At 38.7% G+C, this 16,857-nt stretch overlaps 2 protein-coding genes across 11 annotated transcripts in view; one reads left to right on the forward strand and one right to left on the reverse strand.

The window, feature by feature from the left end:
- KCNIP4 (potassium voltage-gated channel interacting protein 4) overlaps positions 1-16,857 on the forward strand; it is a 231,020-nt gene that overhangs the window by 214,107 nt on the left and 56 nt on the right. For both annotated transcript variants that reach the window (XM_060148436.1, XM_060148437.1), the window contains exons 5-7: positions 12,113-12,220; positions 14,327-14,431; positions 15,064-15,126. In XM_060148436.1, coding sequence (XP_060004419.1) covers positions 12,113-12,220; positions 14,327-14,431; positions 15,064-15,126 — 276 coding nt within the window. The remainder of the gene's footprint in view (positions 1-12,112; positions 12,221-14,326; positions 14,432-15,063; positions 15,127-16,857) is intronic.
- The window catches only part of PACRGL (parkin coregulated like), a 51,461-nt gene that overhangs the window by 13,322 nt on the left and 21,282 nt on the right, over positions 1-16,857 (reverse strand). For 2 of the 9 annotated variants that reach the window (XR_009540374.1, XR_009540375.1), the window contains exon 11: positions 13,058-13,182. Coding sequence is in view for 1 of the 9 variants with exons in the window: in XM_060148435.1 (XP_060004418.1) it covers positions 13,076-13,182 (107 nt within the window). In the remaining 8 variants the exon portion in view is untranslated. Of the gene's footprint in view, positions 1-2,411; positions 2,513-2,668; positions 3,701-12,931; positions 13,210-14,637; positions 15,056-16,857 lie in introns of those variants that run through there. The other 7 variants (XR_009540373.1, XM_060148435.1, XR_009540376.1 and 4 more) reach the window with 6 other exon arrangements.

A 16,857-nucleotide genomic window follows, 5' to 3' on the forward strand; every position in this document is an offset into this window, starting at 1 on the left:
TGCTATCCTGCCGGTGAGGAATATGTAGGTCCCCAGTCCCTCATCTGAAATCCTTGGAGTCAGCTGAGTTTCATTCAGAGTCTTGCAGATTTTACAAACGTAATGCTGTGCCTATACTCTATATTATTTAGTGTCTCCTGCAGGGTCTGCAGTATGCTATAATCAAGGGTGTAACATTTGTTCAGTAAAACTATGATAAACAATAAATATGGCAGAGAGCACTACTGATCCAATGTCCATGTGCTCTGCTCTATGATCACATGATTAGGCCGTATTCCCAGCCTCTCCTGCAGCTAGGTGGCACCAGGACTGAGTTTTGACCACTGGGAGATTAGTGGAAGTGACCACATCTCCTTCCTCTGTCTTCCCATCTATGGAGACTGTGAGGTTACATATTTCAGTTTGCCTTCCAGCAAAGTAGGAGGAGGCTGGATCTCTGCATGACTACATGGAACGGAACCCCATTCCCCACTCGTATTTCACTGTGTGTGAGTGGTAAATAAGCTTATACTGTGTCAAGCTACTACGATTTGGAAGTATTAAAATAGCTTTTAATGTCTTCTGGTTAATGTGATCGATGGATAGATAATGGATAGTAGATGATAAAGGATAGAGATGATAGATATAGATAGATAGATGATAGACAGATAGATAGATATTAGAATACTTTCATGCCATTTCAGTTCAAGTTTTGGCATCAAATGAGTTTTGGCACCAAAATTCACCACCTCCCCTGTCTTCCCGGTAAAGGTTTTTCTTTTTCAGTTTACAAAAGCATTTTTGGATGGGGGTGGTAAGTTGCAGATAAAAAAGAACCTGTATTACTTGCCACGTATTAGAGATGAGGAATTACAAACTTAGGTTAAGTGACTTGTCCAAAGTCATATAGTTAGTAAATGGCAGAACCAGGATTGAACCCCAGCTCTACCTAAGTGTCTAAAACCTATTGGTTTTAACCAGGGGTCATCGAACTTTTCTGTAAAGGACCAAACTGTAAATATTTTTGGCTTTGCAGGCCATATAGTCTTCATTCTACCAACTCAGTTCTGCTGTTGTAGATAAAAGCAACCACAGACAAATCCGAAATAAGTGACCATGGCTGTGTTTCAATAAAGCTTTATTAACAAAAACACATGGTGGGCCGTATTTGAGCCCTGGACCATAGTTTTCCAACCCCCACTCTTAACACTCACAATAGATTGCCTCCTGCAGAGGGAGATACTGAGGCACTATGTTTGCTGGAAGACATCTGAGATGGTCTTCTATGATTTGATTACTATTATCACCAATGTTTACAATTACCACTCAGTAATTCATCCCACGCAGTGATTACTGAATGACCCAATTGCTGACTGCAAAAGCAACCCTGAACTTTTACCACCAATAGTTACCTTTTCTAGAATATTACCATCAGAGCAGTGCACTCCTCTGAGTACACCCCTAATGGCAAGTTTACCTGAACTGTTGAGTCTGAAAATGTATTTTTCCTTTGGAACAATTCTGGAATAGCTATCCCTGCTTACTACAGGTAACTGATGATTGACAGCAGGACTGCCGCAGTCCAGAGCTTTAAGAAAACACCATTCACTGACAATTCAATTATGACAGAATGAAATGTGAGTGGTACCCTGGGAGGCATTATAAACCCCCCAAAATAATCCCTTTGTCATTCACAGTGATGAGAAAAAATGGTTTTTTTCTCCCCAAATATTAATTATGGTTACAGGAAAACTTTCCTTCTAGGATGAGTCATTTCTGTCAAGTAAAATAGCTATTTTCTTTTCAGATGTCAGGCATCAAGGGGAATTATTTAGGCAATGTTACCAATAGGTATAGAATTCCATTTTGTTAGATTAAATCATTAAGTTTTATTATATCTCTCAACACACACACACACACTTACGCATCCTGTCCACATAATTCTCCTCTTCTTTTCTTGTGCCCATTCCAGGAGCTTTACTCTTTGGCGAAGTAAAGGGAAAGGTAGCTGAGATGTCCTTTCATTTCGTTCCTTCATTTAACAAATATTTTTTGGACTTCCCTGGCGGGCCAGTGGTTAAGACAACGTGCTTCCACTGCGGGGGTGCGGTTTCGATCCCTGGTCTGGGAACTAAGATCCCATATGCAGCACAGGGTGGCAAAAAATAAATTAAAAAAAATATATATATATATATATATTCAAGGTGCTGGGGATACAACAGTGAACAAAAGACACAAATTTTTGTCCTTATGGAGCTGACATTCCCCCATTTTCATGACTAATTTCTGTAGAATCCAACAATTCTTGCCATAAAGGTTCTTTAACCTGGGCCTCACCCATGCATTTCTGTTGATTCCCAAGGACTGTGGCCATGCTGCATGTGTCCTAGTTTTTGCTTGTCACCCTGTCCTTCTGGCCTGCTCCGTCCTTATAGTCTTGCTGTGGGGTATCCAGCTCCTCCAGCCATGGCTGCCCTTGTCCACATTCCTGTGGCCCCCAAGGGCAAGTTCTTTGAATCCCTCTTATCATACACTGAAATGTTTAATGAAAGTTGGGGTAGAAGATTATTACAAGAGGGACAAGAGAAAAAGCATCCAATAAATATCTCTATCTGCTTCAAAAGTCTGAAGGTCAGGTCCCTCTTTTTATAAATCATCTTTTAAATAAACTTTTTATTTTAGACCAGTTTTACATTTACAGAAAAACTGCAAAGATAGTACAGAGAGTTCCCATACACCTCACACCCAGTTTCCTGTTATTCACATCACGCATTAATATGGTAAACTTGTTACAATTCATGAACTAATGTTGATACACTATTATTAACTAAAGTCCATGCTTTATTCCGATTTTCTTAGTTTTTACCGAAAGCCTTTCTTCTGTTCCAGAATTCTATTAGGATCTTACATTACCTTCACTCACCATGTCCCCTTAAGCTCCTTTTGGCTGTGACAGTTTCTCAAATTGTCCTTGTTTTGATAACCTTAACAGTTTTGAGTTTTGGTCAGGTGTTTTGCAGAATGTCCCTCAGTTGGGATTTGTTTGATGTTTTTTCTCATGATTGGAATAGGGATATGTGTTTTGAGGAGGAAGACCACAGAGGTAAGGTGCTTTTATTATTACATAACAAGAGTCCATAGTATCAACATGATTTATGACCGTTTGATGTAAAACTTGATCACCTGGTTGAAGTAGTGCTGGTAATTTCTTTACTGTAAAGTTATGCTTTTATCCCTCTTTCCAAACCATACTCTTTGGAAGGAAGTTATACACAGATCACACTTACAGATTGGGAGTTATGCTCCGACTCCTTAAGGGTAGAGTGTACACATAGTTGATTTGGAATTCTTCTCTTCCAAAGAAGAGAAGGATTTGTCTCTTCTCCTCCATTTATGAACGTATTCCACCAGTGATTCATATCGGTGTGGACAAATGGACATATATTTTATACTTGAGTTATAGTTCAATATTTTATCTTTTTGCTTAAATTGTTCCAGCTGGGCCACTGGAAGCTCTTGCAGTTGGCTTCAACATGGCCCCATCATTGTGGTGGTTTATTTTTTTGTTTTGTTTTGTTTCTTTCTTTGCTCATTCCTTACTTTTGGACACTACAAGATGCTCCAGCCTCATCTTCTATTTTTTCTGACCCGGCCCTAGAATTTTTCAGTCTCCTCTTTTAACACTCCAATCTCCAAGGAGGTGCCAGAAATCTCTTCTCATCTGAAAAAGCACATGCTTGTGAGTCAGAAGGCTCGATCCAAACTCTGCCACTTCTAGCTGGGATACCTGGGGCAGGTTCCTCAATCTCTCTGTGCTTGAATCTCCTCAATGTAAAATGGAAATAATAAGGATAGACATCGCACAAGCTCGTTGTCAGATTAAATGATGACTCCAAAGAGTTTAGAAATGGTCTGGCACAATTAATATGCTCAGTAATGTTAGCGATCCTGTATAACAACTGGTCAGTCTCTCTCAGAGAACTGGTATCAATTTCTCTCTGTCTCTGTCTCTGTCTCTCTCTTGCTCACTCTATTTTCTTTTGTTTCCTGGGCATCTAACTGTTGGGATTCTTCTCCAGCTGATCTTATCTTCTTATTCTGTTCCTAGTCACACATGTATTCACATACTGACTCACTTTCCCTTTTTAAAAGCTAAGGCCATTTTCTAATTCATTTATCCATGTCATTTCATGGCAAGAATTATGAATTCCTGGTACCTCCAAACGTTCTGCAAATGTTATTAGTAAAATTGCAATCACTGTGAGTCACTGTTTCATATCACCGTACAATTATGTCCTATAGTATCAGAAAAAAGAGATGTAGCATTTGTTTATATCATACTTTTCTGTGTAACCACAGCCCATTGCTTCAGTTCTAGACAAAATGAGAGCCTGGGCTTTGAGTCAGAGTTCTGGGTTCAGTTTCCAGCTCTAATTCTCATTGGCTGCATCCCTTGCCTCAGTCACGTATTTTCTCTGAGCCTCCATCTTTAATATAAGGATGACAATACCTATTCGCTATGGTTATGTGAGGCTGACATAAAGTAATGCATAGAAATTGCCTAATACCAAGCCCCACACACTTATCGATAAACTGTCCTCATTACTACTAATAAATTTCAGTGTTCCCAGAGCCCTTTAACCCAGGAATTCCACATCTTTCCTTAGGAAATAAGTCAGAATGATGGGAAATAGTTGGAGAAAAGTATTTACTATAGCGTCATGTACAATAAAGAAAAATTTAAATTAATACACATATATACCAATAAGAAAGAATGGTTAAATAAATTAGAATATATTCATAAGACAAAGCAGTGTTTCACACTCGAGATTGCAGTGATTACCAGGTGGTAAAATTGATTTAGACATTAATGACAAGAGTACTAAAAAATTAATAGAAGAGAAATGGAAATAGACTAATAACTTTAGTTTCTGGTGTATGATTTTGTGTGTGTGTGTGTGTGTGTATGTGTGTGTGCTTGCTTAAGTACTAGGCTGCCATTTAAATTGTAATTCTTATTGTGGTTTGGGGTCCAAAGTGTCCAAAATTCATTGTGCTAGTATTATTAGAATAGACCATATGAAACTATCATATGAAATTCTTGGCAAACATGATAAAAAATATGGGCAATTTCATACAGTTAAACCTACTTTGTAGTTATTTAAATGATGTCACAGTGAATTGTCAGTGATATTGGAAAATGCTTGTAATTTAAGTGAAATAAATATAATTTTATATATAATATATGGCTTGTACTATAAGTATATGCCAAAGTATGCATTAAAAAAGAGTGGGAATATTCAGTGTGAACAGGTGATAGGATTATGTGTGATTGCAACTTTCTTCTATAGTTTTCTGTATTTTTTACCTACATCAAGCATGATATTTACATATACATTTATTATATATTTGTGATTTTTGTTTAAAACTTATTTAATTTTTAATGGCCTTCAGGGAGATCAAACCACTTTCCTCTAGCTTAATGTGGCTGGTTTCATCTTTTAAGATATTAAATTACTTAACTAGAATTGTATATCAATCAAGGTAAGTATTTTATCTCTTTCACCTGATAAAATTAGGCTACAAATCTTGGGAAATATACACTTTTCCTTTTTAGACATGTTGATATCTTTTATTAGTTCCAAACAAAAATGCAAACTTTAGGTAGTACCTGAAATTGTATCCTTCAACCACTATGGAAGTTTAACTCCAGTCAAGGGAGGTCATATCAGAGAAAATAAACAACTTTAAAAATTTTCCTAAAAATGTAAAAGCAAGCATAAAGTAAGAAATATACTAAACACATGTATGACTTTCCAGGCCTTACCTGGGTCCAGTCATGTATACCATCTAGATGGTCTCAATAACACATACTCTCTCAAGGCTGGGTCTTTGATGCAGCTCCTAGTGTGGGAATGGTGGGCAGAATGTATGTAACCAGCACTAAGGCACCAATTAAAGGTTTGGTCGATAAACAGAGCTAACTATAGAACAAGACTAGGTTATTATAGGGTCATTTCTCTATGCCTTTTTTCTTCTATTGCCTTTATCATAAGATATTAGAAACCAGAATTCAGTACCAATCCCCATCTATCAGTTTTGTCCATTAGGGAACAGATGTAACCTTTCACAGACAAAAGTAAGGTGATTGTGAAAAGTACTCTTGAGAGTTGTTTGTTTTTTTTTTAGCCTTGTAACTCCTGCTTGACAGATTTCAATTACCATTCAGAAAAGCATGGAGCAAGAACAGTACAAGATACCTTGAGTCTTTCATTTTCCTTTTGCACAAATAGTTATTTCCTGTTCTGAAATAGCTGTTTATTGATATCATCCTGCAAGATGGTATATTAAAAGAGAGAGGGGTGTTCAAGGTTCATAGCTATCTTTCAATGTATGCAGTTTCAGGATACATAGTATTTAAGAGAAAGATGGGAATTAGATGTCAGCTTGTGAATCAGGGTACTTTTTTCACAAATAATAGAAAATCATACACTAACAAAAACAATATAACTGTATTGGCGAATAAGAAGTCCAGGGGCTTCCCTGGTGGCGCAGTGGTTAAGAATCCGCCTGCCAATGCAGGGGACACGGGTTCGATCCCTGGTCCGGGAAGATCCCACATGCCACGGAGCAACTAAGCCCGCAAGCCTGCACTTGAGCCTGCACTCTAGAGCCTGCGAGCCACAACTGCTGAGCCCATGTGCTACAACTACTGAAGCCCGTGTGCCTAGAGCCCATGCTCCACAACAAGAGAAGCCACCGCAATAAGAAGCCCGTGCACCGCAATGACGATTAGCCCCCACTCACCGCAACTAGAGAAAGCCCACACGCAGCAACAAAGACACAACGCAGCCAAAAAGAAATAAATAAAATAAATAAATTTAAAAAAAAAAGAAAAAAAAGAATAAGAAGTCCAGAGATAGGTCTGGCTGCAACCTAAGAGTGGGCTCCCTCGTGGTTACAAGAAGATGCCAGCAGCTCCTGAGCTCCAGGCTTGATTTTTCCCCAGGCAGGAAAGAAAAAGCATCTCTGTCATACCCCTTCCTAGCAGAAGTCCTGAAAATCACTCATGTAGACTGGGTTCAGTTGCAGGCCAACCACAGATCCAATTGCCTTGACCAAAGGAATAAAAGGTGCTTCCTGATTTTGCCCAGGGCATGGCTCCATCACTAGAGCCACAGATGGAGTGCGCTTCCACAGAATTGGATGGCGCACCGAATGGAAATAGGGGCCAACTAGGGAGGCAAACAACAAAAGTCCACACATGACTTTAAATCTCCCATTGTTGCTCTGGCCTATTCTGCTTGGTGATGGGGCCAATGCCAGTGATGGTTCTTGCAGGCCAGTGGTTCTCGAAGTGTGATCCCTGGACCAGCAGTATCAGCATCTCCTTGGAATTTATTAGAAATGTAAATTCTTGAGCCACACCCCAGACCTAATGAATCAGGAACTCTGGGGTGGGACCCAGCAAGCTGTTTCAGCAAGCCCTCCAGGTGATTCTGCAGCAATCTACATCTTGAAAACCAATGCTCTAAGCATATCTTCATGGATGTTGTGTCCAGCCTCTCTTTTCAGCTAAAGGCATAGAACTATTACTTTGTGATTTGAAGTGACAGGTAAGGATTATATTGATAACCATCCACCTCATCTGGCTTTTCAAAATTGTCCAGCAATCCTTCTCTGGTAAGCCTACCTTCCCATGCTCTGCAGTGACTATTTTATACCTTCCAAAAAAGCCAAAGCTTATATAGTTTGCAAGTTGTATACTACACAACTCCAAGGAGGGTCATTACCTCTTAATTACAGTATATTATATACTACAGGTTTAAATATATTACAACAATTTTCCAGCAGATGGCAGAAAAATATTTTGAGGGAGCTGCAGCTTCCCGTAATTTGCACAAGTCACCTTATTGTCCAGGAGCAGAGCTGCCTCCTTGTCTCTCCTCAAACCTTCAGTTCTTATCCTTTCCACCATGTCCTTCACTCCCAAGCAGACAACACCCATTAAAGGTCTCAGATGAGGACTCGTTCATCTTCCCACCTCTTCTCAGCTGTGGGCATCTGCATGGTGTTCTCCTTCCTTCTGTATTAGCTGAGGAAATGTGCCTCCGCTCTTCCCAGGGCAGACCATCTCCATCTCTCCCACCATCGCAGGAGTAGTCCACTTCTCTCTCTCTCTCTGTCTTTTTCTCTCTCTCACACACACACATCTTTAGTATTTTCCTCTTTTTAGATTCGTCCCTTCAGTGTTCAAAGTGCTCATCTTCAAAACTCTCTTCTGTGATCCTGTCCTCCTCTTCAGATATAGCCCTGTCCCTCTGTCTTCACATGCAGCCATGGTTGGTGAATTTTCTAACAGTCTCTATCACTCTTTGCTCCCTCCCCTCCACTGAAGCTTCTCCCTTTAGTCACTGGTGACCTCCATGTTGCTGACTCAGTAAGCTCTTTTCATTCCCCAGAAGATTGGTATCAAGATGAACCATCCTTTCCTAGTGAAATGCTTTCTTCTCTTGACCTCTCTTACCTCCTGAGAAACTTATTTTCAAGATTTGTTGCCTGCGTCTCTTCTTTTTTCTGCCTACTAAGGAATTCTTGTGGCCTCCTTTATAACAGCAACGGAAGGATTAAAATACCTAGAAATAAATATAACTAAGAAATGTGAAAGAACAACTTGGAAAAAACAAAAGGCCTTAAAATGTATTAGAGTTTGGTGTGCTGAATAAAGACCCACCAAAAATGTCCACATCTTAATGTCCGGACGTAGGATGTGTTATCTTTCATGGTAAAGGAGGTTTTCTGCAGGTGTGATTAAGGATCTTGAGATGGGGAGATCACCTTGGATTATCTGGATGGGCCCAATGTAATCCCAAGGGTCCCTGTAAGAGGGAGGCAGGAAGATCAGGGTAGCAAAGAGGAGATACTACAACAGGAGGTTGGAGTACTGTGTTTTGAAAATGGAGGAAAGGGCCACAAGCCAATCAATGCAAGTGGCCTCTAAAAGCTGAAAAAAGCAAGAGAACAAATTCTATCCCTAGATCCACTGGGGAGACTGCAGCTCTGCCTCCAACTTGATTTCAGCCCAGTAAAACCCATTTCAGACTTCTGATTTACAGATCTGGAGCATAATAAACAAGTATTATTTTAATCCTCCAAATCTGTGGTAGTTTGTTATAGCAGCAAGAGGAAACTAACATACTCAATGACAAACACAACCTGGACAAGGGAAAGGTTTCTTATTGTCTTGAATAGGAAGACTCATCAACATGTAGTTGTCAGTTCTGCCCAAGTTGATCTGTAAATTTACCTCCAGCTCAATAAACATCCCAATAGGGGTCAGGTGGAATTCTTAAATAAGGAAAAATGGAAAGAAAATAGCTGAAAAAGAAGGGTTAAGAGGAAATAGCCCTTACAGCTATTAAAATTACTAAAATGTTTTAATAATTAAAACAATGTAGTAGAGGTGCTTAGATAAACAGATATACTATGAAATAAAACATAAGTTCCAGAAATATAAATACATAAAAGAATTAAGGATATGATAAATCTTGCATCTCAAATCAGTGGGTAACAAATAATATTGTGAAACCAGACAGCTATCTAAAAACATTGGGTAAATTCCAAATGGAATAGAGATTTAAATGTAACAACGTAAACCTTAAAAGTACTAGAACAAAAACATGGGAGTATCCTTTTATAACTTCAGAATGGGAGAGGTCTTTTCAATATGACAGAAACCAAAAAATATAAAGTAAAAGGCTGACAAAATCTAGAATATAAAGCTAAAAAGATGCCTACTTTATAAAAATCAATGTAATAAAAATTGAAAGAAATGATAAACTGGGAAACAATACTTGAAGATATATCCCAGACAAGGGCTAATTTCACTAATACGTGAAGAGTTTCTATAAATCAAGACATTTGGAAAAAATGCTCAAATTTATTCATAATAAATAACAAATTTTAAGTAATCTGAGAAAGAAATATTAACCTTTAAGATTGAAAAAGATAAAAAATTTGATGGCATATAGTACTGACAAGCTATACTATTCTCATATACAGATTTTGAGAGGGAAATTTGGGGGGAAATTTGAAAATAACTATAAAATTTACCAATGTTCAAATCCTTTGACCCAGCAATTCCACTTCTAGGGACTCATCCTACAGATATACTTGTTCAAAATGTAAGTTATGTATGTATAAGGTCACTCTTTGTGGCTTTGTTTTTAATAAGATTGGAAATCTTTAAATATTCATCAATGGGAGATTGGTTAAGTAAACTATGATATATTCATACATATGCAACAGTGAAAAAGACAAGAGTTATTTCCAAGATTTATTGCTAAGTTAAAAATAAAATAAAGTACAGAACAGCCTGTTAGACTATCATTTGTGTAAATAAATATGCCTTACACTTGTATATGCACAAAAATTCTTTGGAAGTGAATACAAGAAGCTACTAACGCCAGTTGTCTAGGGGAAAGAAATAGGGTGACTAGGGTCCAAGAATGGGAGGCATACTTTTTATCAGTAATCTTATATATTTTAAAATTTTGAACTACATGAATGTCACCCATTAAAAAAAAAAGCATTTAAAGAAATTAAGACAGGAAAACAATTACAAAATGTTGCAATGTAAAAATGCAGGGAGAATACAAATTCACCCAGAGGCCACTTCTGCATTTCCCTTTGTTACAGGGAAGAACAAAATCTGACTACATGTTGGATCTGTTTCTTTTACTTTAGCTTTTGCTTCCCCGTTGCTTTTGTTCACTAAAAGGATACTGTCTATACATACTGGCCTGCCTCGGGGAACACTGCCCCTCTGCCTGAATGGTAAACCAAAGTGCCTTTGTTCAGGGAAGCATCCTGACCCTGTCCACCTGTGAATGGCTGCAAGAAAAGAAGAAATTAACACATCCCCTCCCTGAGGCTGGCCATTCCAGGAGATATTTGCAAGACCTTTTTACTTTTACTTTTTACTTTTTACTTTACTTCCTTTTTACTTTACTTCCTCACCTCCTCCCTCTCTCTGTTCTATAAAAGAAACTGGCATCCAGACCCTGATAAGATGGTCTTTCTGAGACACTAGTCTGCCATCTTCTCGGTCTGCTGGCTTTCCGAATAAAGTCATATTCCTTGCCTCAACACCTCGTCTCAAGATTTACTGGCCTGTCCTGCGGGGAGCAGAGAAAGCCTGGACTTGGTAACACCTTCTGCTCTTTCATTCCTACCTAACTACAGATTGTCAGTTCTATGGGAGATCAGAATTCACCATACTGTAATGTTAACCCTGCCTACAGAACAACAAATATATATGAATTTGATCAAGTTAATCTGGTTTGCCTGCCGTTCAGTCATATCAGCCGAACAGTGATACTGACTGAGGTTTCCATTTACTTGGACAAACACATAGCCGATGCCCTTGCCAGACACTGTTATAAACAGCTTAACTCCTTTAATCCTCATAAAAAATTTAAGAAGTAGATACTAACATATCCCTTCTACAGATATGAAAATAGAGGCAAAAGGATGGTAAGTTGTCTGAGGACAGAGCTATCAGATGAAACAGCTGGAATTTGAATTCAGGCAGCCTGGCTTTCAGCTCCATTCTCTTAACTTCTGCCCCCATGCATATTATAACTTGATTTCTAAATAAAGCCTTCAATTGGCCTGTATCTTAAGGACAGCCCATATTTCTTGTTAGCAGATCTTGTTCATGGGAACTGTGTTATGTATGTGCTTGTATTTTTAAAGTTACAATGTTATTAGATTTTCAGTAAAAGAATTGTGTGCACTTGTAGTGGAAAGTAATACCACTTATACACATGCGTCTTGTTGTTTGGGTGTCTGTTCTGACACAATTTCCAGTTCCAAGGTTGATTTAAGTCACAGTTTCCAATTAGAAAGTAAGAATATTAAACCTAAGGAGTGGTTTATGCCCACAAAAAATCTCTGGAAAAAAAGATAATCAGGAACACATGGACCATTTTGCTATAAATAAATGGTTCAAAATCCAGAGGGTTGTAACCCTTGCTTCCATCATTTGACAGAGAATTATATTAGAGTTTGTGTTTTACTTTTCTTTTTTAGAAATGTCATATCAAATTATATTTTTATTTTTATTTTTTAGGATTTCATCAAGGGTCTTTCCATTTTGCTCCGGGGGACAGTACAAGAAAAACTCAACTGGGCATTTAATTTGTATGACATAAATAAAGATGGCTACATCACTAAAGAAGTAAGAAATGCCTCACCAACACAGCTAGCTTTCAGACCATTTTCATTTTTTCACTTCAAAATGTTAAACAATCGCAATTATTATTTTAGAACCACTTTTTCAGGAAGTCTAAAATATTTTCTGTAGTGCTGGGGAAATATTCTGATGAAAAATTTGGAATGCTAGAAACAGTTTATGGTTAATCTTCAAAGTAAATATAAAACATAGAAGGAGGGCTTCCCTGGTGGCACAGTGGTTGAGAGTCCACCTGCCGATGCAGGGGACAAGAGTTCGTGCCCCGGTCTGGGAAGATCCCACATGCCGCGGAGCGGCTAGGCCCGTGAGCCATGGCCGCTGAGCCTGCGCGTCCAGAGCCTGTGCTCCGCAATAGGAGAGGCCACAACAGTGAGAGGCCCGCGTACCACAGAAAAAAAAAAAAAAAAAATAGAAGGATTACATCCTGATTTCCTAACAGCATTTTAATGAATACTGTACATGGAATAAAGATAGTAGTTGGAATCAAATAGGAAGAAAATATATCCACACGTTAGAATATTTGGCCTGTAACCTTTTTTCTATCATATAATGTGGTCCATATGGAAACAGATGTAATTTTAAAATCGTGTGGATTATGTAGTGACCTGTACTGTGTGGGAAATGACCTGATGCGATAGTGGAGCCCCAAATAAACTCCCACGTGGGCTATCTAAAAAGGAAGCCTCACAGACCAAATTCAGATGCTCATATCAAGTGGTTTAATAAATTAATTTAAAACACAGCAAGAAGCAAGGGGGGGCGGGATGGGGTAAGATAACAAATTTAGGATGGAGTGGAGGTAGGGTTGAAAGACCACATTACCTGAAGCCTGGATGTGGTTCAATGTCCATATGTCCTCTTTCTCTCACTAGCTTTCCCCCGAGTTGAGTTTTGAGCATTGGGCTCTTCAAATAGAAGGTATCTTGGGCCAATGACATCAACTTGCTCTATTGAAGACACAGGGACAAGTTCACCTGACCACAGTTACAATGTGACAATTAACCTGATCAATGGCCATGGGTTTTATTTGTTGAGCAGAAGACACATGGGGCCAGATGGGTCTCACAAATGGGTGGCTGAATTAAGACCTCATGAGTATTAAGTATTCAGGTATATCGAGCATATCTCCTGGATACTTAGTGTCTCTTGTATATTTAGTACACAATAAACATTTAGTACTCAGGTGCCTCCAGGATATTAGGTATCTCTTGGTCCTTTGATCCCTTTCTATCCCTTTCTATGTTTAACATAAACATGCTGTTCTTACCGTTTACACCCAACACATCACATGAATTCTATGTCAAACAAACTTCTATGCGCAAAACATCTTAAAGGCCTTCACGTAAAATTTACAAACTACAAACTGCTTTATCATTTAAAATGGAATTGAATACTCTCAGAAGTAAATATATATTACGTCCATATTATCGACTTAATCCATACTCTTCTGTGGAAACTTCGATATGAAGGAAACAAGTGTAAACAATAAATCTGAATGTCTAGGTTAACTAGATATTATTTTCACTAAGATTGAAAATTACAAATCAAAAACTAGATTTTAATTTAACAAATTAAAATTTCGAAGTGTTTCCATGGTCATATTTTGACTAATTTACATGTGTGACTTTAGTTAAAGCCACAGTAGGAAAAACACAATGAAAACCCTAATGAGCTTTGAGACTTGTCAGTTTTAGTATAATTCTCATGATGTGGAGTTTATTTTATTCTCAATAAACAGAAATTGATAATCAACATATAAAATATATAATAACTCAATAAAGCAAAGATAGCCAATGTGAAATCTAGAGAAGTCCAAACATTAAACCAGAGTGTTTCTTTCCTGATCATGTTAGATACGTGGGAATTTCATTCATTTTGAAACCAAGATCCGACTTGATTCTTACATTCTGATTCTGCTGCTTTTAAGGCATAAGGCCATTGGCTTTTCCTCTGGGACAACCAAGACATTTAATGAAGAATCAAAGAAAAATAAAAAATTTGAAATTGAGTAGGGATAATCTGTCAAAGCTTCTCGGAGTGGTTTATTTTCACATTGCATGAGGCTTCACGTGACTGCCTTTTCCTTTTCAGGAAATGCTTGATATAATGAAAGCGATATACGATATGATGGGTAAATGCACGTATCCTGTCCTCAAAGAAGATGCTCCCAGACAACACGTTGAAACATTTTTCCAGGTAGGAATGCAATAGAAGTCAGAGAGGAAGTGAAATTAAGAGCAAATTTCCTGATGTTTGCAAAGCATCATGATGATTCAAAAGAATGTAAAGGAAAATAATTTTTACTGAAAGAGACAAAACTATAGAATATTTACCATCATACTAATTTAGTAATTTTGGTTTTGAATTTATAATATTGATAACTCCACTTATTGAACACTCACCATGTCCTGGATAGAACACCAAGCAATTGCCATGTCTCATATGTTTTGGGGTGTTTGTTTTCATTTCTCACAAGCCCCTATGAGGTTATTTATAAATCCTCATTAGCCCCATCTCACAGATGAGAAAACCAAGGCTCTGAAAGTTTCAGCAAGTTGCCTGAAGTCTGTCATAGCTGGAGGGCAGGATTTCACTAGAACAGAGTGACTCTAGATCTATACCACATTCTATTGAAAAGGCAACAGCCTAAAATCAGTCAGCCACGATTCTTATCACTAAGAAGCTACTAGTTTGTGCTCTGAAGCAGTTCCTCCCCATAAAATAAGCAGCTGGGCTTTCTTTTCATCAGCTTCAGCTTGTTCAGTTCAGGGTGAGAGTATCAAGGGGTAAGTCTGAGCAAATTTTTTCGTTCTTTTCTTCCTGAACAGAAAATGGACAAAAATAAAGATGGAGTCGTTACCATAGATGAATTCATTGAAAGTTGCCAAAAAGTAAGTAACGATAGTAAAGGAACTATCCCTTTTGCTTCCTTAACAGCTGAACTTGGTCCTGCCAGCCAGCCACCATGAACTGAGCAAAGTATAAAGATCATATGCCTAAGATCACCACTTCTACATAGCTGAGATGAGTAAGCCTACCACTGTGAAAACAATCACCAATTTGCACATTCAGTTCATCAGCATTCATTGTCTATCCCAAGGCAGGCTATGAGGGAAGCCCTGGAGAGATGAAGGTTGCACATGTGTTTTTGCTCTTCAGATCCTTTAGAATATTCATCACTGAGGATAAAACATATGTGAGACTTGAATTGTTCTTTCCCCAGAACTAGCATATAACATGTAACTTGTCTACCATATCCTCCATAGATTTAGAATTCCAGTACAGCCAAGAGTGTATCACTGGCCAAACTTATATCCGATTTCTAAGAGAAACATCATTGCTTCAATGTATGTGGACAACAGATATCTTTGGCTGAACCAGTAATGGTCTTCAGTCACAAAATTAAACAGCAGAAGATTCTCCCTGAGGAAAAGTCCATGTGGTTCTCCACCATCTGGTGGCAGACCAGTATTAGCATACCTAGAGTTATTTGACTTGACGTGGGTAGAATCACGATTAAGAATTTTTAAAATAATTATGGAGACAGGACTTCCCTGGTGGCGCAGTGGTTGAGAGTCCGCCTGCCGATGCAGGGGACACGGGTTCGTGCCCCGGTCCGGGAAGATCCCAGTGCTGCGGAGCGGCTGGGCCCGTGAGCCATGGCCGCTGAGCCTGCGCGTCCGGAGCCTGTGCTCCGCAACGGGAGAGGCCACAACAGTGAGAGGCCCGTGTGCCGCAAAAAAAAAAAGAAAAAAAAAATTATGGAGACAAAGAAGTTTGCTGGTGCTTTAGTTTTTCTCATTATTTTCAAGTTGATATACTTTCCCTTTCCTGATGCCTGCCTTTTTCTCAACTCGCATTTCAATGTGACGGTCTTTGAACGAACTTAGTGATATCAGCCTACTTAATGGTGGTATTGTTACTTGGCATCTAGTAGTGGAAGTCATCATTAGTTCTGCTACCATTTTCCACTGCTATAAACAGTCACAATCGCCAAGTGCCCCTATCCTGCCCTAAGTCTGTCCCCCTAAGTTTCTAAGGAACATGCTAAACTGCAGACACTGGGCAATGGTTTCTCACAAACAATCCTTTCTCTGGCATTGAGAGACCATTCATTTTGAAAGGTTCCCAAAGTCCACACAGATTTAGCCCTAACAGACTCAGAAAGAGAGGTGTAGTTACTGCAAACCTGTCTCCTAAACCCCAACCTCCAACCTTTATGAAGTTGGCTCTTAGCTCACACACAAACCCTGTATCCTTCCATGTGTACAAGTCTCTGTGATTTGGCGGGCGGTTACCTAAAATGCCACAGTTTGCATTGCTCGCTTTGATTATGCTCTGCGCCTCTCCAGTTTCCATGCTGGCATTCTATTAATAATATGAGAATTAGCCCCTCTTTAACACCGAGTCAGAGTTAAATAAAGTGTTTAAAGCCTAGGAGACTTCAACAAAACGGGCTCTCCATACTTATCTGTGTGGAAAATGGGTAGAAGAGTATTTACATTTGCAGACCCCTAGTATCTGAACATTTGGCATAGGCGTTGGTGGAGGGTGGCAGTACTTAGAGGCAAGACAGTGCACTTTCCTTTGCCGATATGGTGAACTTAATTCCACGTTTCCTC

The sequence above is a fragment of the Lagenorhynchus albirostris genome, chromosome 4 (assembly GCF_949774975.1).
Source record: "Lagenorhynchus albirostris chromosome 4, mLagAlb1.1, whole genome shotgun sequence".
Lineage (NCBI taxonomy): Eukaryota > Metazoa > Chordata > Mammalia > Artiodactyla > Delphinidae > Lagenorhynchus > Lagenorhynchus albirostris.